The sequence below is a fragment of the Fundulus heteroclitus genome, chromosome 2 (genome assembly GCF_011125445.2).
Source record: "Fundulus heteroclitus isolate FHET01 chromosome 2, MU-UCD_Fhet_4.1, whole genome shotgun sequence".
Classification (NCBI taxonomy): Eukaryota; Metazoa; Chordata; class Actinopteri; order Cyprinodontiformes; family Fundulidae; genus Fundulus; species Fundulus heteroclitus.
Genome location: NC_046362.1, coordinates 31,112,618 through 31,138,714, shown reverse-complemented (window position 1 = coordinate 31,138,714; position 26,097 = coordinate 31,112,618). Strand labels below are relative to the sequence as shown.

The 26,097-nt window shown below is 37.1% G+C and overlaps 1 protein-coding gene across 5 annotated transcripts in view; it reads right to left on the bottom strand.

Annotated features, from left to right (window-relative positions):
* Window positions 1-26,097, bottom strand: part of ndrg4 (NDRG family member 4) — an 87,482-nt gene that overhangs the window by 14,118 nt on the left and 47,267 nt on the right. For 3 of the 5 annotated variants that reach the window (XM_036124946.1, XM_036124963.1, XM_036124956.1), the window contains 5 exons: window positions 19,755-19,793; window positions 7,432-7,537; window positions 1,814-1,934; window positions 856-918; window positions 472-532 (listed from right to left, as the gene is read on the bottom strand). In XM_036124946.1, coding sequence (XP_035980839.1) covers window positions 472-532; window positions 856-918; window positions 1,814-1,934; window positions 7,432-7,537; window positions 19,755-19,793 — 390 coding nt within the window. Of the gene's footprint in view, window positions 1-471; window positions 533-855; window positions 919-1,813; window positions 1,935-7,431; window positions 7,538-11,171; window positions 11,360-19,754; window positions 19,794-26,097 lie in introns of those variants that run through there. The other 2 variants (XM_036124969.1, XM_036124975.1) reach the window with 2 other exon arrangements.

Sequence of the window (26,097 nt, the reverse complement as noted above, 5' to 3'; positions counted from 1 at the left end):
GTCACATGCCTTAGGCAACAGTGGTCTCCTGTTAAATGTTTTCAATGTATTTTATTTGATTGTTCCAAAATAACTGCAGTGGTTGTTATGGGATGCTCAGTTTTCCTTCTGCTTTTTGACCTTTCGCTCAGTTTTTTTTTTCTCTCCTGAAAAACTGAGTAAAAGTCTCTGATTTAAGCCAATTTGCTGTCTAAATTCCTTTGTAAATTTTTACATTCATATATGAATAAAATGCAGCGAATGGTTAGAATATGCCCAATGCACATGGAGGCTCGTCCTCATGTGTTTACCCCGGGAAACCAAAGCCTGCTTCTTTAAATGCTGGGGCTGGCAATGGAAAGGGGGCTATAGGAAACGTCTTAGACATGAACTAGAAGCTGTACCAGCAGAAAATGTTTAACACTCAAACACTGATAAAGATGCTGATCATTCCTGAAGCGGTACAGAATCGAGCTTGAGAGTTGGACTCACAGCGAACTTGGCCAGAATATATGCACCAGCTCCAACTCCAATCCCGACGATGCTCTTGAATCTGAATAAGATCACCAATAAATTACAGACAATCTCCTCAGAGCAAATTTTAATAAAGCAGCTGTACAAGTAGGAAGCAAACTTCAATAAAAAGCTTATTTAAAGAAACAAAATTGTTTCCTTATGTCGACATTCTTTAATATTTTTATAAATTATGTTTATAAAATAACAAATAAAGATTAGCGAGAAGCTCCACAGAAGCAACAACTGATTTTTCATGATCATTTAAAATGATTTTAAATAAATGTTTGCTTATGAAGTGCTGACTAGAATATAAACACATACATGCATAAGTTCTACACTTTAAATGCAAAGAGCACTAACCCAAAATGCTGCACAACAGTGGGCAGCATCCCAGCCAGCTGCTCCATAGTGGGATACTGGTACCTGTTGAGAAAAAGGACATGGTTCGTATTTTTCAATTTAAACCACTGATCCAACAGTTACTCAGTTACACGTTAACTTTTACTAAGGGTTGTTTGAAATAATCAGTGACTCACTTCAACCATGGAATAAACACGGTTTTACAGGTGTCTGTCATTCCTGCCTTTCTTTTAAAATCAAATAAAACCAGCTCTATCGGGGTCATTTTAAAATTGAATGTAATTCTGAAGTTAATAATTGTCTTTATATTTACATTTACATACATATAAAGACAACATACTGTATGTGTTTCAAACAAAATGATTAAAACTTTGTTAAAACCTCTATAATGTATCAGTAGCTTTATAACTACATTGTCTCTTCATAATAATAATAATAATAATAATAATAATAACTGTCATTTTTGTCCATATCTTTCCTGTAGTTATAAAGACTATAGATTTTGTTGTCTACGACTGTTCCTTCAACAATACATGGGCTTGCCTAAAAATTTGGTTCTGTAATCTTTATCTATTCCTTATGGGTATTTATGCATAAATCCTAATGTTTATGTTGACCACGGTCATTTGAACCTTGAAAGGTTAAAATTATGGTATTGTAATATTCAAGTATTAGGTGCACATATAATAATAATACATTGGATTTGTAATGCACTTTATATTTATACAAATCCCAAAGAGCTGCATAATAAGTGAAGTAAATAAGATAAATTCTTATTTAAGAAAAATTCAGAAAGAATATCTAAATTAAAAACAAGTTCAAAAATTAGTGTCTTTGGTAATTTAATCATGCACAGCTAATTACAGATCTAAACACTTGATAATTTAAATATTTCATAACGAACACATCTCTATTCATCGGTGACAATTGCCTTTAAGAAGAATCAAGTGTTTTGTACCCTTGTGGGAACTGTGAAGCTCCAACGTGTTGTCCTGGGGCGTCGACGTGACAAATCACAAAGTGCTTGGTGATCTCCTGCATGTCCTCGTTGTTGAAGAAGGGGTTGAAGCACATCTTGTCTGGAGAGGGAAAAGGATGGAGCACAGGAAATGAGGAGCGAGAAGAAGGAGGGATAGGAGCAGAGAGATATAATCAGATTATACGTTGCAGGAGGTTTCTTGAAGGTGGCCAACTGCACAGTTGAGTCTGTGCCAGTCAGGATGCAAAGACTCCTGATGCATCTGTCATGAAGCTTACTGTCACTTTTACATCTAACCAAGAAACATGACTATGGGTTTATTAATGAAGTTAGTGGAGGATGCATTTTTAAATAGACCAGATAGGGAATCTTTTTACACCCTCATCAGGACTATATCATGTAAGAGGTGCTACTGTTAAATATACCAACTTTGCTTTTGCTGTTCATTTTTTTTCCAGTTTAGTATGGATGAGAATCTGTTTCTACCACCATACTAACAGATTGTGCTGATAACTGTTTCATTTAAAAGTTTCATTGTGATTCAGCTGACTTTTAAAAAAGGGTCATTTTTAGGATGTGCATTGGCCCAAACTATGGGTTTTTTAGCCTTACATAAGCCAACACCTAAGATGTTTTGGAGCGGTAAATTATGCAAATTTGAAATAAGTAGGGTCAAAAATTTTGCATTTTACCTTCTAACTAAGTAAATTAATTGTATCTTAAAGCTATCTATAAGCAAGTTATGTATTTTCCTTCAGCGTAGTTACTATCAGGGATAGTAACTGACATCAATAGGCAAATTACTACCAGTCCTAAGATGGCTGCTCAGTTTTAGAAAAGACTAAGAGTATAAAGTTAAATAAAAACTGTAAACCTTTTCTTACATTTGTCCCGCTAAATGTGAAAATGTGTCTTGCCAGGTTCTAAATATCAACTTTTTACAGTTAATGGCAGTAATGCTAACTTTAGCCAAAGCAAATGCCAAATTCTTTAAATGTTCTTTATTATCTTATAGTTTAGTGTAGTCAGAATATTTATTTAAATGTAGCTCAATAGTAGAGCCATTATTTTGTTATTATTATTTTTACTTTTAAACATGTTCTATGATGCGTCCAGAAAAACACGGTCACAGCTCAGCTAAAGCTAAATGCTGATTTGCCATGTTTTCCCAAATCATTTTTTTTTTTTTTATCAAGATGACTGAGAAACGTTCAGCTTGAACTCAGTATTAAGCCATATTCACACAGGATAACCATTATCTGGGGATCCTATGTAAGAAATAAATTACCCCACTGCATCGACTTTTTATATGGCGTACTCACAAGTAGTTAACTGGAGCCTGAGATTTGACTGAAAATAGATCCCTCCCTGATATGGTGTTAACACCAGCGGCATATATAGAGAGTTATATCACTCTGGTTAACATGCTGCATATTGTGTAACATCGGAATATGATGATTGGATTAGGCTGAATCGGAATTAAATTGTATTTTGAATAAGAGGGGTGGTTTATGTCAATTGATAATTTGGTCAATGTGAATATAAACACTTGTCAGGCTTAAGTTATTCGGAATGTGGAAAACTTACCCGAGTGAACAAGTGCGCCCAACGTAAACATGACGTATTTTGATTTTGATAACTGCGCATGTCAGAGTGGTTCTATTCTAAATAAAACCAGGTGAATATACACGCACATTATGATTTGATTAACTGATATAAACTGTACAATCTGATTATTTAGTCTGAATACATGTTAATCCAATCGTGAAATTGTGTGCATGTAAACATAGCTACTGTTAAAATTTAAACATGCTTTTGGTTTGTGATGCCCAGACAAACCAGTTTGCTGTGGGAATGACTCACTACGGATTAGCCTCGAATTTAGAGCTCTATTTCCTGGAGCGCAGTGGAAAAAAGTCAGAACATTAAACTCTGGAATAGCTTTATCTATAGTGTCAGCGCTTTCTCTGCCCCCCATTCCACCCACTGCAGTTGTCCTACTTTCAGCCCATGTGTGTCTGAGTCGGTGAAACCACGCAGCAACAATGTTTCTTCCTCGGGGCCCTGACGGAGCGGCTTTAATTAAACGGACCAATTAACATGACAACTGGGTTAGGGAAGAAAAGAAGGAGAGGGTAGAAAAAAAAGGTGGATGTTCAGTCAGTTACACCACCACTGGTTCTACAATGCAGGCTCATAACAATGTGGCTGCTAAGTGAGGTGAGAACTTTCCCATTAAAAACAAGCTTAATCATCGATGCCCGCTCGGTGTCTACACGCCCACTGACTCCATGACCTAATTTCTCTTTTTTACTTTATTTTTCTCTCACTCTCTCTCTCTCTTTGCATAAGCCTCCGCTCTCATCCTGTGCTTTCTCTGCATTCAGATTTAATGCTTTAGCGTCATCATCTGCAACAATTTGGGCTGCATGACCTTTTTTTTTTTTTACTTCTGAAATCGACCCCCTGCTTCTTTACTTCTGCTCTCTTTCTCTTCATTTCAGGTTCTGTTTTTTTCTCCCTCAACCTCTTATTCCCTATTCTGTCCACTTCAGTGTTTGTCATCAGGTTTCTGGCAGACTGCCACACCATCTGCTTATTAGAACACATCTTAATGGAATAATGAGCTTTGACCAAGTTTCCGTCTTGATTCTCTGTATTTTTTCCCTCTGTTTCGTGCACTGGTATGCTGCGGTTAAGTTGTTGAATGACAAGCTGTGACTACTAAGCCCCGTGGCTCTGCTGCAGTGAAATACATAATTATCTTTCAGTTTTTGCTTGGATACCATATTGAATTGCTATTTATTTTCAGTTTTGTCTAATAGTACCTTAGTTTTTAGGGTTTATTAATTGATTATTTACCTAACAGATGAAGATAGGCAGGACCAGAAGAAATAGCAGCAGGCCAGATGACAACAACAACCTGATATCCGCAGTCATACCAGCAGTGGATGGTGCACCCAACCCCCCACAACCCTCCTTATCCCACCTCCACCCATGGAGGCAGCGCCGCATTGCTGCTGGTTGGCCCCGCCCACCTCTCTCCACAGGATAGGGATGTTTTTCTGACCTACATTTCACCGATGCCTCTTTCATCACCTCTTTCCTTTTTTTGTCTTTACGTTTCTAAACAGCCGACCCTCAAAGACAATTTCTGTCACGTATTGTTTCCTCGCATGTCTTAGTTAATGAAGTAGCAGTCGGGACGCTGGCGTACAGGGCAATCGGTGACTTTTAACTTTGACATAAATGTGGTGACAGCTGAACACAGAGCTGGAGGTGATCTCTGTGCAGTGAGCAAGCCGTAACGTCTATTCTAGGATTTTTCTGGGATGTTTTTCTTTCTGTCCTCATTAAATATAAATGAACCTCTCGTTTGTTGAATGAACTCAGTGACTGGGTTTGTCTTCATTCGTTTGCTCAGGGTGAAATCTGTGACAGTGTGATAATCCTGATTTTCTGCCATTTCAAAGCCTACTAAGCTGCATAAGCCTAAATCGGACTCCATTAACTGGGTTTAAAGTTAGATTTTTCATGTTTTCTACAGACACTCTTATTCCCCGTTCCACTGGCTTGAAATGAACATAACATTTAATTAGCCCTTTTGATTAGCTATAATGTTTATGTTTTATTTTAAAAGAAGGCAGTACTGATGTGTCAAAGTTTTCTAGTCTTAATTACTAAATGAAGCCTAATGACTCATTTTAAAATATGTTGTAGGCTTCATAACTTTGCATATCTTTTGTATACAGAGAATTTAAGAAAACCTAAGAATATGATATATAAAATATTACTTTAATGTTGGTGCATGTCTGAAATGCATTTTGCATCCTAGATTAGATAAAGACATATTCTTCTTTGATGGCTCATATGAGACATTGTTTTATTGTAGTGATGTTCTTTTTATTATAGGTATCTATTTTTTAGAAATTCAGATTTTTTTTTTTGGAGTTACTAAACGGCAAAAGGTAGAAATTACATGATTATTTTTTAGATATGGATTACATTTTCCAGATGGACAGAAACCTAAATTTAAGATTTTAACCATGAGTATTTTCATTTAGAGTTTACTGATTGAGAAACCCTCAATAAAACTTATTTCAAAATATGTCTTCTTGTCCTTATAATTTTAAGTCAGGGTTTTAAACTAGGTCTGGTTTAGATGTCAAATAAAAGTCAGTGGCAAACTACCAAACTTCCTTTTATCAAATGCTATAAAGAAGCTGAATATACGTCAGGATAATTCTTTACCAATTTGTATATTTTGAAAAGCATTATAGATCTTGAAATGTTAAAAAAAATGGCTGTGAAATAGCTTTTTATCAAACTGGCAAATCGAAATCCAACTTCAAGCTTGCGTCGCTTCATTATTTGTGGAACATACATGACTACTGCATTTTTAATGTAAACATTTTACACTCAAAAGTCCAGAATGCTGCAAGAATGAAGAAAATCAACAAATGTGACGATTGAAAAGTGTAGAATCTTTAATCTCCGCTGCGAGTTCAGAAATGCGCTCCTCCGTAGGGCTGCGATGTACAATCATTTGTGTTTACACAAGTAAAGCTGGCGAATGTGTTGTTTTTAAACTCAGCTCTGCGAACATGCCATTCCCTGGCTCAGAGGCACAGTGGAAGATTAGCTTCGGTGCGGCCCACACAAAGAGGGAGAACACCCTTTCTTTTTTTTGTGGGGACTGTTGTGTTTCATTATCACCGTGTCTCTCAACAGCCACACTGAATGATAAAACTGAATTTAACACACGAGCAACTCATTTTTTTTCCTCTTACATAATAATTTTATCAGGTTTAATTGTTAGCACAAAACAATTTGTGATGGTTAGTATTACCATTTTAAATGAAAATGAATTTGTGCACAAAACTCATAAGACAAAATGCTCATAAAAACCGGGCTAGGATGAATTAACTTGACCGAGGGAGCGCCGCTGCTCAGTCCTTTCTCTCCACCCGACTATGTAGAAAGCTCACACGCTTTCAGCAATAAATTAGTGTTTTACAGATTTCAATGGGCATGACCAAACTCCTTAATGATTTTTCTTGTTTCTCCTTCCTGAAAGCCGCTATCCGGATTGGTCCACTTTGATCACATGACGATATGCTGACAGTGCATGTCTGTTTCCCTGGCAGCAGTCTCTCATCATGACTGTGAATATAAGTTTGCCTATCAATGCTCCCTTCCAGTCCTGTTTGTGTTTCTTACCTTGAGAGGACAGATCCTTCCGGTTTTGAACAAAAGAAAAAAAGCAATGATGCCAAACAAATTGTAACTCTGTGTTTGTTATGCAATGCTTAATTTTTTTTAACTACCATTCACATCCCTATTTGTGATTTCAGTAAATCATTTAAAAATTAGCAATGAAGTATAGTCGTGCCAATAGTAAATGTTAAAAATGTAATTATTATTTTTAAAACTTTACTTTATTTCTGTAGTTGTGACTTTAGGATCATGAGAGGTTGCTTATTACACAGAAAAGGCCAGAAGTCTTATTGAAACATAACAAAGAAGGCCAATTATCGCCTCTGAAAAGTGCAGAAACTCTAACATCTGGCACCACTTTTTTTTTTCTGAATACTCACGGTTCAGTCCCACGTCATGGTAGGTGAGGATAGCAGGCTTGTTTCCCTTGGGGGCCCCTCGGATCACCACATGCAGCATCCCGTGTGGGGTCTCGACATCGTGTTCCTGTGAAACATGCAAAAACATTAACTCACCTGATGGCTCGCGCCAAAGAAACAAGAATGCTCTGAAAGTTAACAGATGTCCTCTCTGATCCATCTCAAGTGGGACATATAAACCTGACCTTGGCTGGACTTCTGTGCCAAAAACATCCAATTCAGGCCAATTAATCTTTGTTATTCATTGCTGGAACAGAGTTGTTGCAAACAATTATGCAGCGCTGCCATTTTTAAATGTCACATTTTTAATAATTAAAGGGCAAAATGCTTCAAAGGGAATACCAGGTAACCCTGTTTAAAAAGGTGTTACGTAATAAGGCTGTTGTGAAATCAATAAAAATGCAGTTTTATCTTCTGTTGACTGGAAATGATGCTATTCATTTCACCCCTTCGGCATTTTATACCCGTGTGTTTTTTTATTCATATCTGACTTTTTCAAGTACAAATGGCCGTCTTCTGCAATGGGACATTTCATGCAGACCTTGCATGATTTCATAGCCATCGAGGAGGAATTTTGTTTTAACTCTGACGACTCATATTCTACTCTGTCTGCTCTGAGGAAATGTTGTCATATGACTGATAAATAATATCTAACAGCATAGATTTGATCATTTTTGTCATTTCATTTTCATATATATCATCAATAAACAATTTAATCCTTTTGTTTAGAAACACAAAAGTGTATAACAATGTTATAAAGTTGACATATACCACAACAGAGCTTCAAATCTGTTGGATATTGTCCTCCTAGATTGGGTAACAAGAACAAAAAATGTTGGAAACAGTTTCAGAGGACTATTCTGAAACAAGTCATTAATCACAAAGTCATCAAGTATTATGACAAAAAAATTAATAAACACAAAATAACATGATAATGCTCAAAATGGAGCAGTTGACCAAAAATATAACATTACTTTATTCAGGGAATGCCCAAAACTTTTATGTTTTGTTTAAACTAGAGATACTCATGAAGTCAGTTGGTGACCAGTTTTCAGTTTGACGTAATCAGCCAGTAAGACACAAAAAATCGAGTATTTTTCTAATCAGTGAACAAACTGCATGAGCGCTACCATGCTACGCTGACCACAACACTCCTCATCCATGTGAAAGTTATCACTGAGGATCAAGGACTCAAAGTTAGCTGTTTCAGTATCAATGAGGTGTTTAAAATGAAGTCAGACGAAGCACAAAAACGAGGAGAAGCTACTAAAAAGGAAACTATATTTTCCACTGAGGAAATATTATCTTGTTTACTCGAGATAGGACTAAGACAAGGAGTGAGACATGCCCTTAGATAAGGAGGGAGACATTTATGCTTTTGAGCTTTCAACTTCCATCAATTATGAAAGATTTGGAAATGATGGCAACATCTTGTGAATCTAAGGATTAAGTTAAGAGTCTATGTTGTCAAAGGCAGCGGTCTTAAGCTCCAGTTCTCAGAGGTCAGTGCCCTGCAAGTTTTTGATGCGCATCTGCTTCATCACACCTGAATCAAATAATTAGATCATTAGCATCACCCTGTAAAAGGTAACTGCATGCTGAAAAGGTATTTCAGCACACTAAGTTTGGTGCTTTGGAGTAACGAAGGATCTAAAACTTGCGAGACACGCCAGGGAGGGGACTGGTTTCCTCAGAAGGGACTCGCCTGAGAGACCCCTGCTGGGAGGCAGAGCAACAATGATGCAAAGGACATCTGAAAATGTCAAGTAACAATTCTGCCTTTGTTTTCATGAATAAAAATAAAACCCACACACACACAAGCACACACACATGCAGTGTGACGTCACCTGTGTTTATATCAAATATTGATAGCTTATGTAAAAAAGGTTGGAAAAAGTTGTTTGTATCCTGTAAATCTTACGTGTAAAAGAGAAAACTGAAACCTTCTGATCCAAAATCAGCCACCAAGCCAATCAGCGTATCTCTGATTTAATGCTGTAATAATTAGTTTGGATGGCATCTTCAGCGTTACTCATTATTTAGTCTTTTACTGAATACTTTACAGACATGCGAACTTTAATCTTTCTCAGTCTAGGTATAATAAAACAACAACAGAAAACACCAACTTAGAATGCCTTCGCTGATTTCCACTTTTCTTTGACATCTGACCTACAGATTCAAATCTTTTGATCGATACATATGGGTATCGATACATATGGGATACATATGTCCTTAACCTTTAGCTGGTGTTTATTATTTTGATTTAGATGCATTTAATCAATGGAAGAAAAAAACTCCCGGAGTTTTAAGTTTCAGATAGATCACTGATTATACCTGATCAAGTTAAAATTGATGATCTCTGGCTAATTGACTGTTGTAGCGCTCTTTTTCAAAATAATTTTTAAACAATAAGAAAATTCTGCAACTGAAAATTAAGCACTCGTTGCTTTCTTCAGTAATCCTGCAGTTGGAAATTTTTCAATATATTAAATACATCTGCAAATCTCAAAATGCAAAATTATTAGCAGATACTGCTAAGCGATTTAGTGAATGGTGCTCAGTCTTGCACCGTGTAATTAGGTGTTTAAGTGTCTGTGAAACCGAAATAGCAGCTGCAAAAGAGGCAGAAGTCGCTTCATCAGCTGAGCCATGAATCAAAACATCTCATGTTATGACCCACATTTTGTCTGCTGGTCACAGCTAGGAAAAAATCAAAATGGAGGTATCAAGTGTGACTGCACACACGCGCACAATCGCGCAGCAGGGATCACTAGAACTGAATTCATGCCTTCCGCTGCATTGAAACCTCTCTGATGATGCTGCTGCAGCCTCTCCTCCTCTCTGAAGCAAACAGACCCTGAAATACACTCTGACAGCCCATCATTACTGCCCTCCTCCCTGTACGTTTTCTCACCCTGCGCTGAAAATACTCGTTCAATCTGCTGCTGTCAATCTCTGTGTTTGGAAGATGAAAAACAATCATGCCGCAGCCATTTAAATCACTCTCTCTGCATTAAAAAAACATCAACAAACAAAAGCTAAGCTCCAGAAATTTCTATTATCCCCATCCATAAGCAGAGAGTCATGCAGGGAACAGTTTTAAGCTAATCCAAAGCGATTATCTAGTTGTTATTCAGCTTTATCATCAGTGTTATCCACACTCTAATTTGAGGCAAATACTGCATGAGGTTTGTTTCCGCTCTGCCTCAGCGTGTGCATCAACACACAAGCACTGTATGACCTCTATATGAACACAGGAAATGTGAAATAGACCTCATTGCATTAACATTTTGTGTTAGCACCCTATTTGGATATTCTCTTTCTCTTTTTTTCTTTTTTTTTTTTTTTTTTGCCCGAAATGAGGAAAGGAAAAGGGAGGCGTGCGGTAAACATGTTCTTGTCTTTACCTAGATTTTTTTAAAATAAATAAAAGAATTTCCTCAAATTTGCATGAGGCTGAGCTGTAAAGTGTCAACATGCCACTGTGTATGTGTGTTTATATGTGTCAGTGGGCCAAACTCAGAGGGTGGCGCATCATTTGGCACCGTTTGGCACCATTCGGCACCGCTGCTGCAGGTTAAAGCAGAGCCCACATAATCACACATAATGCACGTTTTTAACATAAAATGGAAATATATATAAAAGAAAGCTGAAAAAAAACAAAACCCATAGATGTTATTTTGTTTGCACTCATCACTCACCCCGTCCCAACACTCAGGCATGGTTGCAGCGGGTTAACTGGCGGCAGCAGGAAGGCAGACGAGTGGCCAGACCTCTCCTGTTTTACGGGACTAGGTCCTGGTGAGCACTCGCTCGAGGATGGAGAGCTGGATGGTGATGGTGCAGAGCGCCGCAGAGTCTTTGTCTGTTTTGCTCTGCGCCCAACCCCACGCTCTTATTCTGGGAGCTGCCGCCCCTCCTCCTCCCTCCCTCCCCTTTCCTCACTCTGCCTCACATTCTGCATGAGGCGGAGGTAGGGGAGCATTTGGTGATAGGCTCAGAGAGCACCCACCCCACTCTCTGATTGGTTAATTATCCAGTCAGTTTTCAGAGGCTCTCTCATCAGCATCACTGCGTCTGATTTGATGTGATGTTGTTTACCTATTTCCCTCTACAACCTTGTTTTGCTTGTGACTTCAAATTAGGCCAAACATTCTCATGCTCAAAATCAGGGCTCCCCATTATACAGTGAATCAGAGTGTACTAGATTATGTGAGCAATGCAAATGCAGACAAAAATTATGATGCATGCATTTTCTATTAAGTATTTTGTTTTGTTCAATTCAATTTTATTTATATAGCGCCACTTCATGAAGCATGTCATCTCAAGGCACTTTACAAAGTCAAATTCAATCATATTATACAGATTGGGTCAGATTATACAGATTGGTCAAAGATTTCCTATATAAGGGAACCAGTTGATTGCATTAAAGTCCCGACAAGCAGCATTCACTCCTGGAGAAGTGTAGAGCCACAGGGAGAGTCATCTGCATTGTCCATGGCTTTGCAGCAATCCCTCATACTGAGCAAGCATGAAGCGACAGTGGAAAGAAAAACTCCCCATTAACGGGAAGGAAAACCTCCAGTAGAACCAGGCTCTGTATCGACCGACTTTTGTTACCCTTTTGTAGACAGCATCTGAATCGTTGTTTGAACACAGAACAAGATGGGTTAAATAAGGAATACAGTCATTATATTGTACATTGTTCCACTCACATCGGATATCATAAGTACAACCAGCTGAATGTCCTTCTTCATAGCCCCTCAAACGTCCAAAATCAAGCACGAGAGGAATTTAGGAAAGGCTCATGGAACTGAAAAGGTGTAATAATGTAAAATCTAATTTGTCATTAAAGGTTATGGTCATGTTCTGATGGACAGATTATTTTAAATAAAATGTGTTTTTGGTTAAAAACAACTACGTTTTCCTGTCCACTGCCCAGTCCCTCCAGGATGTTGCCATCGCAACTATTAACGCAAATTAACTCATCATTCATGCAATCATTCGGAATTTTTGGCACCGACTTCCAATTTTTACCTGTCGTCGCAACTTTTCTGACAAACATTCCCACTTTTAACGTGTTTTCAGGGCATCTGGGGGGAATTTCATTCATTAAAATGTCCGGTGTGTTGTAGGGCACAACATGTTGCGCTCCAGCATTGCAGCCGAGTGCAAGTGTAGATTTAAGAATCAACTGCAAAATACATTTCCTTCATACTATGTGTTGACCAGACCATGTTACAAGAAAGAGAAAGCATAAAAATAATTGCCACTTTTACCGCAACTTTTTGACAAGGTGTCAAGGTGTCATTTCAGGCCACAACAACAATAAATTTCAGAGATCCACATGGTGTTTATGCAAAAGGTAACATGGAGACCTCAAACATATGGGTGGAGTTACACATGTAAACATACCTGGCTACCCCCATCTAGTGCTTAGTCCTCCATTTAATAAGATACGTCAACATTTTTCCATTTTCTTTGATTTCCATCCAATCAACAGTCCACATAAACTAGGCTCCACCCAAGCAATGGCAATGAACTAGCAGCAGAGCCACCTCCACAACCCGTTAATCTGACCAGCAACCAGTGAAAAGACTGTCAGAACAAAGTAATCAGCTAGTGGTCACTTGTGTAGGAGGTCGATGAGCACAGCTGCACAAAACACACAGGAAAGTGACATGATGGCTTAAAAGAACATGAAAAATATATGACTTTATTTAAATTTCTTTCGCTTGCATAAATTAAATAAAAGCAAAATGAAACACTATGAGCATATTTGTCCTGCAGAACTTTGGGGGCAAAAATGAAATATGTAATGTTTTCATTCGATACACAAACCTAAAGATTTTTCAATACATCTGCAGCGGTTTGACAATGATGTGACCTTGACTCTCCCATTTAGAGACGTGGGCGCTGCAACACCCCTCACCCCTGCACTGACGCGACACAGGGCTCACAACGCTGTATCACGCTCACAGACACTACAGTAAACCAACATTTCTTTTCCAGTTATAGCAACACACGCCAAGGTGGAGAACCAGAAGCCTACGTGCGCATCAACAGGGAAGCAATGGTGTGCTGACTGGAGAGCCTCCCTCTCTCTGCTCCGTACTCACATTCATCAACAAGCCCTTTGTCCTACCTCTTAAACTCCATCTCTCCCTATTTTCCCCTCCATCTTTCACTTTTTGCCTCACATCGCCCATCCCTCCTTTCTGCTGCTGACAGATCACTCAGCACCTTTCCCTTCCTCTGTCATTGACTTTGTCCCCCTTTTCACCCTCATGCAGGAGATTAACTCTCTCCCTGCTGACTCTGCAGCTCCCCGTCAGCTCTAAACATACAGTCTGTGTGGCTCTGCATTTGACCACAGCGAGCAGACATGTGCATGAGACCGACTGAAATATGTGTTTTTCATTTCATCTCCTGGAGGAATTTCTCAATTCTTCCATGTGCTAATTGCACGCAGAACATGACATAGCACACGACGCCACACCTATCATTTTCTCCTGATCATCATGCAGGTGTGATGCTTTATACTTGGAAATTTATTACACTCACTCTTTGTGCTAAACAAATAGCTTTTATAAATGTAAGCCCCCCCCCCCCCCCCCATCTTGTTCTCCAGGAAGTTATTCTGATCTACATTAGCTGCATTTTGTATCGTGTGACTGTGCAGCCTTTCTTCCAGTGTGATAGAGACACAGTGATGAACTGCGTCAGTGTTATTGGGGGGCGGCGAGTTAGAGCTGCTTGATACTCGCATTAGACCGTATAGATCTGCAGCTCCTTCCTGTAATGAAGAAGGGATGGTATTGTGCAGCGATTTAACATCATTCACTACTTACTTTGCTTCCAAGTATCCATTAAGGGGATTTTAAAGCTGCAGTCGGTTTAAATTTTTTACATATTTGTTAAAACTGTCACTACGTGCTGACAGCAGAATATGAGAGAAATAATCTGTGAAATAAAAATCAAACTCCTCTGTCTGCTCCACATAATCCTACAGCCATTTGCAGAAAAACGCCACTCCCGGTCAGAAACAACCAATCAGAGCCAGGAAGAGGATCCAGAGTCCATCATGTTTGTGCATGCCGCGCTCACACCCCTCCCCCGGACAGAGCGTTCTGTCGTTCAAGCTCAAGACGGCCGGTGTGCAGCAGCTAAGTGTGGAGAAATGGTGGAGAAACAACCTAACGTCGCCGGAAAACTGCCAATTTGACAGGTAAAGACAGGTAAACAGGAGAAGAACAACGATGACAAGCAAGCTAAAAAGAAAGAATTAGACTGAGCCCCAAGTGAAGCGAGGGTTAACAGGAGATGTGGCACAGCAAAGAGCAAGGGGGAGGGACCTGTAACGTGTGCTTGTTAAAAATTTCAAGAAACTTTCCCATTTGGGTCAAGGTTTGCATAGCTTGTTTCAGATGTCCTTTTAGCCTAAAGCAGCTCACAGGGTTTGTTTGTCTTCTTCCCTGTCTACCCTCTTTTACATATTATACACAATCTTTATCTTGTTAATACAGAAAGAAGAAACTCCTCTGTAGCAGATGGCTTTAACATGGATGTCATTATCTGAGAGAAAATATAAGGATTATTGCAATATGGCCCAAACAATTTCAGATATTGAAATATAATCACAAAATCAACACAACTGACAAAAATTATGCTAAGAGACAGAAAAGGCTCTGGGTTCATTAACTCCTTGCTAATTTGAACTCCTCTTCCGTACTTATGCATCAGCATGTTCTTTCCTCTTACTTCCATTTCACACCCAAAAACAAACCATTTCATTTAAATGTACTGCACTATCAAACATAGATGTTTTCATGCATAATGGAAATAAATAGTCATAGAAAGGCTCCAATTTCATGTGTACATTAATTGTGTATTGTTTTCTTACTCTATTATCTATAAACATTACAAACGTAAGAGAAAAATTATTAGAGAAAATAATATAAACAACATCATTGTGTGAACATAATAAAGCAATAAAGACCTACACATTCTCTGCAAGAACAAAATGATATTATTACGGTATTTCCTTGCAGCTCTGGATTGAAAGTTCTTGCAGCTTCTTCATTTGGGCAAAAGAAATCTCAGGGTGATCTTGCAGCGCATGTATTGCATTGACCTCAAAGTGTGAATAATGGGGCAGGTAGTGACCACACCCCAACTACCTTTTAGCATGATACATAAAATAGAAAGACAGAAATAACACGAGCTAAAGAAATGACAAGTTTAGTGCTCACTTTTTGTCAAGCAAATGCAACAATATGCTCCCCCTGCCCACCAAAACTGATGAACAGCTAACTGAAGAAATACATTGGCTAAAGGAAGTCATGTAACAATACTCCATCTTCAACAGAGCAATCAATGCAGGGATCATTGAGGCACTAGTTAACAACTCTGCTTTTTAATTAGCTTTAAGAATTAAAGTTTTTTATTCAATTTCAACAACATCACAAATAAACTGGTAACACTTGAACAGGGAAATAATTTAAACTGATGGATAGATCAAACAATAAGTGTATAAATCAAATAATGTTATAAATCCTAACTCCAGATTTCTACATGTGTTGCTCCGGCATCCAGTCTGCCACACGTAGAATCCCTCATCAGATGTTTTGAGGAGCTTTTGATTCAGTCAACCAGAGCCCTTCCACAGTTAGGCAGTATTTAACTTAATTGCTGCAGCCTTTCTATCATCCTTTCAGAAACATTGTCAATCTAACAGTGCATGGGGTTTCATCCAGCGCTTCAACAGATGAAACTCTGGCAGGAAGTGCGCAAAACCACAAGCCTGTGTCAGATGATTCCTACATCAGCCTCCCAGGGCTGGGAGGTTTTGCTGTCATAAGTTTAACAGTCACCTTTAAAAGAGTGCACACAACACATTAGGGACACTGGTGGTGAGTTTTGTCAACACAACAGTGCTGTGGCAGCAATTGATTAGCATTAGTTTGACATGTTTCTTAATCTCTAAAATAATCTCATGTCAATTACCTCATTACTTAGATTCACGAAGGAGTGACTGATCCATGTAACATGGCTGATATGCGTTCACAAAGGGACTGATATCAGAGCCCTTAGACTCTGATACGAACTTGCATGCTCTAATGTGTGGGGGGAAAAAAACTGCAAATACTAAGTCTGAGTATGTGTATCATGTTAGTTGTGTGTATCCAAAACCGGTGTCTGCCTCAAAGGTAATTTCACCATGTTAACACATGGTGACAATAAAAGACTCTTGATTGTGTTATATCACTAACTGATAGGATCAACCCATTTTAAATGTGTCCTTTACACTAAAGAACACAAAAAGACCAGAGAGCGTTATAAATCGACGGTAAAACAATGCCCTTCATGTTTTCTGTGGGTATTTTTCCAACTTCTCTTTTTAGAGGTGGGTGTTTTTATGTACAATGTGAAGTCCTATGTATGTTTTCTTTTTTGTCTTCTTATCCCTTCTGTTTCTTTTTCTCTTTCTCCATGGTTGGTTCTCAGAAAACACGTTTTATAATTCTCTCATCGTATTCAATGTAAAACACGGATTTTCTTAAAAAAAATCTAGTGTAAACTTTAATGGAAAGACTGTGCCCCCTTTTTAAAAAGGGGCATGCACATTTTAATCACTTCACATGAATTTCTCTTGTGAGAACTCCTGTCCTTTGCCAGCCTTTGGTGAAGCGGGAGTGTTTCGGAGTTGGCTCCTGACTGGGAACACTTGGACCCAATGTTCTCTGTCTGTTTAATCCTGGCTGCTCCTCGCTCTGGTGCCTGTCTTTGCTCACCCCATACCACACTGTCTGGCTTAGTTTTGCTTTGGCTTGTTTGGGATTTATTTGTTCTACACTGTGCAACAATTTGCACATTCTTTCTTTCATAAACTTTCCCAACAAACTGATTTACTGATGCTCACGTCCTGTACTTCTATTATTCTTGTTTTATTGTGTTTTTGCTTGTTTTTTTCTGGGTAAACTTAATCCTGATTAGAAACCCTTGTTGCTATACTGGGTAAAAATCGTCCTTCCATCCTAAAAGTAGTTAATACATTATGTATTCACAAAAAGGAGGTTAAAAAATCTGTAAAAACTATAACCAATCCTTGTGTCCGTGCTCTTTCATTCCTAGTTTCTGCTTGCTGGCTGTGCATGCGCACTTCTAATTACTTCTTTAAGCTGATTTAAAAAAAACTAAAAAATTTAAATTTCCTGCTACAATCAGTGTATCTCCTGTTTTTCTGTCCTGACCACACAAGTTGGGTTTTGACACTTTAAAGATTGTCAAAACAAGTGACCAAAATATAGGACAATTTTAATAGATCTGTCAAGGTTAAAAACGTTAACACTATATTTGCTCATATAGGTGTCTGTCAAGAGGGCAAAAGGGAAGAAAATAAGTGATAAGTAAAGTAGCCCTGTCAGAAGGAATTACCTTCACTACACACAACATGGTCTTGTTCAGAGGAAACAACAAAAGTTCATGTCTTATGATTTAGCTAGTGATTAAAAATGTTATTAATCACATTACACTTAACCTCACTGCTGCGTTGTTACTTGAGACCTCTGTCTGAGGTGCGATAACAAAGGTGAAAGAAAGGTGTTTGTTAGGAAACTTTCTATTGCACCTGACTGCCTCTTACCACATGAACTAAATATATCACCAGAGAAATGAATCAACAAGTAAATACTTTTTGTAGTTTGACTCTGTGCAGAGTGGGTCAATGACCATCTCCTGGACAGCTGTTTATCCAACAGTCTTCCTATGATTGTATAGTCCAACTAAGGTTATAAAAAACATTTCTTTAATAAGAAAATCACATTATTTTTATTGATCATGTGAGAGTATATGTGTCAAACTGAATTTTGGATTTTAATCAGCTGTTATTAAAAATCAGAATTTATAGAATTAAATAATTCAAATATAAACTTTCCATATAGTTTAACTTTTTGAATTTAAATACTGAAATAAACTTTTAAATGATTTCCTAATTTCTTTCGATAGACTTGTGGCCTACACCACAGCAGTATTTTATGCTAATTATATTTTGTTTAATAAAACCACAAGGTAAAATATTGAAGGAGCAGCCAACTTCATTATTTCCACACATTTATCTCTTCTGATTTAAGCAAAGAGCTGATTCAAACATCAAATCAGAACTTCAGAGCCACATGCAAGATCTGGGGACCCTTCTAGAACCTCTAAAAATAACTTTGCAAACAACGATTCTTCATAAAATGAAGAATATTATGGACAACCCTAAGCATCCTCTTCATCAGACTGTTGTACAACAACAGGGTATCTTCAGTCAGAGGCTTCTCCAGATCTGCTGTAAGACAGACGATACAGGAGATCCTTTCTGTCTGCAGTCGTCAGCATCTACAACAACTCAATGAAGAAACCCCCATGAGTTACACTAGCATTTAATTTATCTTTGGGATTAATAACGTGTTTTTGAATTGAATTGAATTGAATTGAATTGTCAACATCCAAGCTATTCCTGAAAATTTCCAAATAAACACATGAAATATTTGAATTGCTATATTTTTTTCTGCTTAATAACTGTCCCTTTTAGAAATGTCCTCATTGACTTATCCATGTTGTTTTTTTATAAAGGAAATTAAAAGCTTGAAAAAAAATTAAAAAAAATAAACTCAAAGAATAAATAAAAAGCACTTTAGTTACATCACAGTTTTTCTTTTTGGGTTGTTTTTCTGTCATCCCTCCAACTAGCTGTCAGGAGAAACTGGTCTACTTATTTAACCTGATGTTGTTCAAAGAGTCTACAACTGCAGGTAGGATACTGACTGCTGATTAAAACCCCACAAAACTCAACAAGCTATTAGTCCTTGGTGTAGGGTCCAGGGTTCGATTCCTGACCTTGGGACCTTTGCTGCATGTCTCCTTCTTTCTGATTAGTACAAATAAAGGCCACTAGTTGTACAAAATCTTGTGTATATGACAGCAACCAAATTTTAAAAGAGGGGAACTCCTGAATATCACAACCAAGCGAACTGCACACTCCCTATAACTGCTACAATGCAGAATAAATGCTCTGTTTTTTATAACTTAAATCTTGTTTAGCTCCATTTCTCAGTCACTTTCCAGATAACAGCTCTAATCTGAGGCAGGGATTGTATAAGGTCTTAGAATGAAAGGTTTATCACAGAATTTAGACAGTTTACCTATGTGAGCAAGTCAAAATGAGATGAACTACAACAGACAGAGAAAAGAGACAGAGCAATAATATTTAAAGAGGAGAGGGGTGAGAGCGTTCCTACCTTCCAGTCGCCTGGGGGCATCAGCTGGTCAGGGCAGTCCTGGTCAGGGAGACAAGCACATAAAACACGGAGAAGCTGTTACATCACAATGAGAAAAGTTAGATGAACTTTACTAGGTCCATTTTTGTAGAGCAGTGACAGTAGTGCTCTGTAGGCCCAAACCGCAGAAAAAAACAAAAACAGAGGGACCTTAGCAGCAGAGAACATGCAGATCTATCAATGGTTGCTGCCTTAATGGGAATAAAAAAGCCACAGACATTAAAATAAAAGGTATAGCATGTCTTTAAATTTACAATGCCTTCAAAGGTATGAACCCTATCTGAGTGCTTCAGCCTTTTATTGCCTTGTTTTATAACAGAAACCAAGGTCAATGTAATTTTCTTTTTTGAAGAAGAAGAATTAAAAGACTCTTATGTCAAAGTAAAAACAGATTTTTGTCCTCTAATCTAATGGGACTGTCCTCAGATGCTGGAGTGGCACATGTGGGAGTAGAGGGCACAAAGCAAACACTAAAATCTGAATTCCACATTCCCTTCAGTAAAGAGGAATCCAAAACTCTCAATAACAACCATGTCCAGAGAGCATGGCAGGAGTATTGGAACATGAATTACATGTTACATGCTTAAAAGTTGTATTATCAAGACAAGGGGCCACACATTTCTTAAAAAACACAAAAAAACAACAACAAGAAAACAAGGTTAATGAGAAGAATTATGTTTCTGTCCCCCTCCTCGCCACACTCCAATGCAGTAGGTGGTACGTTTTATATACCATATTGTTCTTTTCACATTTTTTTTTTATTTAAAATGTTTTCTTTGAGAGTAAAGTGAACCAAAGTCAAATGTCTTATTTTTGTTCCCAGATTTTGCTGATTCTAATAGTGGTGGTAATGCACCTTATACATAAAATTAATGCTGGCTTCCCAAACACAATTAAACCCGAGAAGAAGAAGGTGGTCCGGTCTCTGATTCATCTGTATTCCTGCTACAATTACAGCAAGAAGACACTTTTTTACTTTACTTTATTAGCTGAAGAAGGGCATTGTGTAGTAATGAACATTTTTGAACAACAGAAATTCAAATGCATCCATTTTTAGCCAAGGCTGATTTCCATTGTTTGTCTCCCTGCCAGATGGTACAGACCGAATGGCCTAAAATAATGCACATTTACACAGGTGCTCATCCTAGACATATTTACACAACCTGTGTATGCACATGCCGCCACATATAGCAAAAACACAAACACACAATAAATGTAATCCCACTCAGAATTAGTTTTACTGACTATGTTTGCAAATGTGGGTGTATGCAAACCATCCCCTCAGCTTCTGGACATTCCCTGACAGTGATTGGCAGGTTGTTCCAAAATATTACCTCCCAATGACCACAGTAGTAGTGGAATAATACAGTCGCCTCTGCTGGAGGCTCTGGTGATTCTACTCAAAGAAACACACACAGCTTGCCTCTTAATGCGTTTACACAAATTGCTCAGTACCTTAGATACCATGCAACTCCTTTTAAGATCATCAAAACTGAAGATGCTATGCTAATCAAGAAAATTACAAAAGTGACGAGTGAGGTTCTTATTAAAGGAATTCAGTGCTCTGGTATATTGTAAGTATATGGTGTTGAGAATAGATACACATATGTCTTGTGTTTTATGTTGTTGACAATCAAAAAAAGAACACAAGAACCATCTAAGAACCATCTAAGAAACGTAGAGAATCACTGAAAAACATGATTCTGGAGATGGAAACAAAAACATCTCCGACACACTCACCATCTCATGCAATTCAGTTAAATTCATCATTAAGAAATGGAGGGAGGGTGGGACTTACGTAAATCTGTTTCACACTCTGAGTGATCTGGCAAGAAAAAAACTTGTGAACAATTGTTGGTTTGTCTCCTGTCAAATCTGAATGGGTGCGTGGTAAACATCTCCCCCTTGCATTCATCCAAAGTCATGTGGGAGAATCATAGTAGAGGGTTACTGGGTCTGATGAGACCAAAATGTAGTTTTTTGATCATCAGGTTACACAGCATGGCAACATCTAAAAAGTGATGGTCCATCAAGAAAAAATGATGAAAAGGGACCTGAAGGGGGTGAATATTTAAACATTAATTTACTTTACCATTATATTTTAGATTATCTTGTAGACATCTGTTTTCATTTTGATACAAATGTTTTCTTTTTTTTTTGCAGATTCTTGCAGGCTGAAGCATCCAAGTGAAGTGAATACTTTTTGTAGGCATTGCAAGTAAAGGGATATTCCATTGATATAACAACAATTTACAAACAGGCTTAAAAAGAGAAAATCAAAATCAATTCAGGAGCATAAAAGTTACTTAAAACATCCAAAACTGTGTGATGTAACCAGAAGGTTCGTCCATTGGTGAGGCATAAGGCGTTTCTCTTACCTCAGTCATTTAGTGTGTTAAACAGAGACAGGGCACATTAATAGCAAAATAATAAAAATAAAAAAAAAAACATGAACATGTCTGCACAACATTCATACATAAAGGCTGTTTTTAATGCGTTGCTCCTCAGCCAGACTTTTATAAAGTCACTTCAAAACAGGTAGTTCATGTGACAAAATTATTTATGAGAAACACTTTTATCTATAAGCATTTCAACCACTGTTAAATCATTTAAATATATATGCTATATATTTCCTGATATCAAATAGACATTCTTTTTGGGATTGGTAATCAAAATTACTCAAAGAGTAATGTCTACAAAAATTGGTTAAAATTTATTAAATTTTGGCTGATCCCTATGGAGCCGTTCAGAGGCTCTTCAGAACTTGTTTTCTCAGGCAGAATAGACACAGTTCTGATTGAGAAAACTATTGAACGTGACATCCTAAAATGCTCTTATATAGTTGTTTTATTGTTTTGCATTTTAAAAAGTATATTTCTCACATACCAACCTCAGAGTTAAAAAAATAATGAAAGGGAGGTTCTGGATTTCGCTCTCTCTCTCTCTCTCTCTCTGTCTCTCTCTCTCTACACACACACACACACACATACATATATGTATATGTATATATATATATATATATATATATATATATATATATATATATATATATATATATATATATATATATATATATATATATATATATATATATATATTTTTATCACTTAATTTAAGACTAGTGATTTTGTAAACCCATTCTTTAGAAAATCCTCTTTGGACATAAAACACAGGCATGATATGCTTAAGAGCAACAACTATTTGCATGTCCAGTTTCTTCTTCAAACTTCAAGTTCACTTATCATAACCAGCGTTAAAAGCCTTGAGCAAAACAGGAACATCTGGAACTCTGAATAAGACAAAAAACACAAAATTAAGGGCATGCATGTGGGGTTAGATTGCCCATCAGAACAGCTGGCTTGTCTCCTTGTTAGACATGTTCAGCTCTGAATTTGTGAGGTGAAGGGGGGGTTTCTCAAGATGCTTCTGAAAGAAAACATGAAAATATTAAATACAAAAGTAAGGCTAAAGTAAAAGTGGTGAATTATGGACACATGATGTGAAATTTTAGCCAGGTAGCAGTGATGACTTGAAAGAAAATGACAGGAGTTCAGAGTTAGAGGAGGGATACGTTTAAAAAAAAAAAAGAAAAAAAAAAGGCAAATAAGTTACAAAAGCACAGGGTCAGAAGCTGCCCAAGCGAACAAACTGCAGATGTGAAAAATTTCAAGTGATTTTTAAACTATTCTAATATGTTACTTTGTTTGTACCATATTAGCTGGATGTGCCAGGGAGAGGACATCCAGTTACATAATTTAATTATTTAGCTAATTCTTAGGCAAATATGCAGCTTCGAACCACTTCGATCCCTGTGGATGTCATGCAGATGGGAGTTTATTGTTAAAACAGGGAAGACGTTAGTAATGAAAGTAAGGTAGTCGGACCAGCAGGTGGCACTCGTCTCTTTCCTTCAACCCTAATACCCACAGACTTGATGTAGAGGATGGGTAATGTCTCAGTTCAGAAAGATGAGAGAATGACCAAAGGAAATGAATTCCTAAAGATGGTGTTAAGACTCCTTTAGTCTTACTGATCCGTACAGACTACAAAAACTCTAAGGCTATGTGTGAAGGTGCACTAAAGATGACATAATGGGTTTTCTTGGTCTGTGTGTGTGTATTTTTGAGTTGTTTCATGAATGCAGATTTTGGCCTAGATTTCAGGCTTTTTCTTGAGGATTTCAGAAATACTACGTTTAAGTTGTTAGGAGGATCAAGGAATGACTTGTTTAAATCCACAGGGGATTAAATTATCTTGTCCTGTTGTATTTTGTGTTGCTGCTAAGGATATTTGGACACTATGAGCTGTACCAAACTAACCATATAAAACAAAAAACATCCTACAGAAAATAAAATATTAACTCTACATCAGCTTGGCAAGAAACCAAACTTCAACTTCATGTTTTTGTTCTGTTTGGTCTTTTAGAACTGATAAAACTGTTATGCCCCTCAACAAAATTTGTTTTTATTTATTATTCTGCTTTGCTTTTTACTGAGATACTACTATACTAATTCTCTAATTGAATAAAGCATAAATTGTGATTTAATTGTTGGCTCACCTTCCAAATATGCTTTAAATATTCTTGTTTCTGGACTGTCTCTGCTAAACTCGGCTGGACAGGATTCTACTAGTAAGGTTGTTACGACTAGATCTGAACAAAATGTCTTCATATTTAATTTAATTTTCAGATACCATCTGACAAAGATGCTACTTTGATATAATATTCCCATAATAATAATGAGATTACTATATTAAAATAGTAGCTTTGTAAAGGGTTAATATATAAATAACAAACTTCTTCAATCAGATAGTGATTTATGTTTAGATTAATCAAATGAAGTTGTGTTTTCTCTGCCAACATGGGCAAATTAGCAAGTTACTTTGTAAGGACTAGATACACAGAAACTGCCTTCATGGTTGTTGTTTTTTTCAGCACATGTTTTCATCAAGGAAACTAGTTTAACAAATCAGGCATTAACTGAATAAATATTAATTTATGATTTAAAATAGATCCCATAAATTGTAATTATTTATGTTTATTTAAGGGGTTTCTCTGCTAATACAGCAATTAACTCACATACGTTTGCTTACACATTCTATATCTGAATACTAGTCTTTATATTTCATTATCGACTCTTCTAGTTGCTAGTTTAATAAATCATCCCAAACTAATCAAATCAAAATTATTTAACTATAGGTCTCTGCCAGTCTAAACTGTCCTTGATCTGGCATGAAACTGCTGAAATCATCAGGGTATCATTTAGTTAGTTAGCTTAAGGCCAAATTAAATCCTTCATAATGTCCTCATGTCATTTTCAGATCACGTTTAGACGAGATAATGGTTTAGTAAATGAATTACAACATGTGATTTCAGTATAAGTTAATTCAATAAAGTGTCTCCCTTTTTGTGTCTGAACTTCCTCTACTAAGCTAAAGGTGTTAGCATTCAGTCAGTTTGATTATCGAGGAGCTAAATCTAAAAAAGCCCAATTTTTTCCAGCTTACTTTCTTTGCCAAGATAACACCTTTAAAAATATCAATTGGACATTACACATACACATTTTATCAATTTTTACTTTTATCAATTGTTACTAAGCAAAGCTCAGTTTGTTAGCATTTAGTTTGCTTGGAGAGGGATTAGTTCAGGACAACATTTGTTTGTGTTTCATTTTCAGCTTACTATTTCATCAGGAGAAGGAGTTTATTAGATGAATTGTCAATTGTATAAATCAAAATATGTAATTACAATCTGGAATAATCATACAATATATGGGTTTCTCTTGCTTTTTATTGGAGTTAGTTAGGCCTACTCAAAACAAGTTATGTAATAACGATTAATCATGTATATTTTATTCATTAGTGTTAAATACAGAGATCTCACATCTAACTAGACTTGTTAGCATTTATTGGTTCACTTATAGGAGGCTTATCTCTGAACAAAATGTCTTAATATTTAATTTTCAGCTAATTTTTTTCTACGTTTTAAAGCTGCAGTAGGAAGTTTTGAGTAAACTGTGGACTTAGCCTGAAAATATGAACAGACATCAGACGAGCTCCAGTCAGACCCAGACATTCATCCTGGCTCTGATTGGTTGTTTCTGACTGGGAGCATTGTATTTCTGCTAATGGCAGTAGAACCACTAGGAGGAGCCAGAAGACCTTGATTTTTTCACAGATTATCTGTCTCATATTTTACTATCAGGACATAGTTGACAGTTTGAACAAATGTGTAAAAATTGTTCTATACAAAGTTTACCTACTGCAGCTTTAACTGTGTTGTGTGTTTGAATATTGTGTTCTGCCA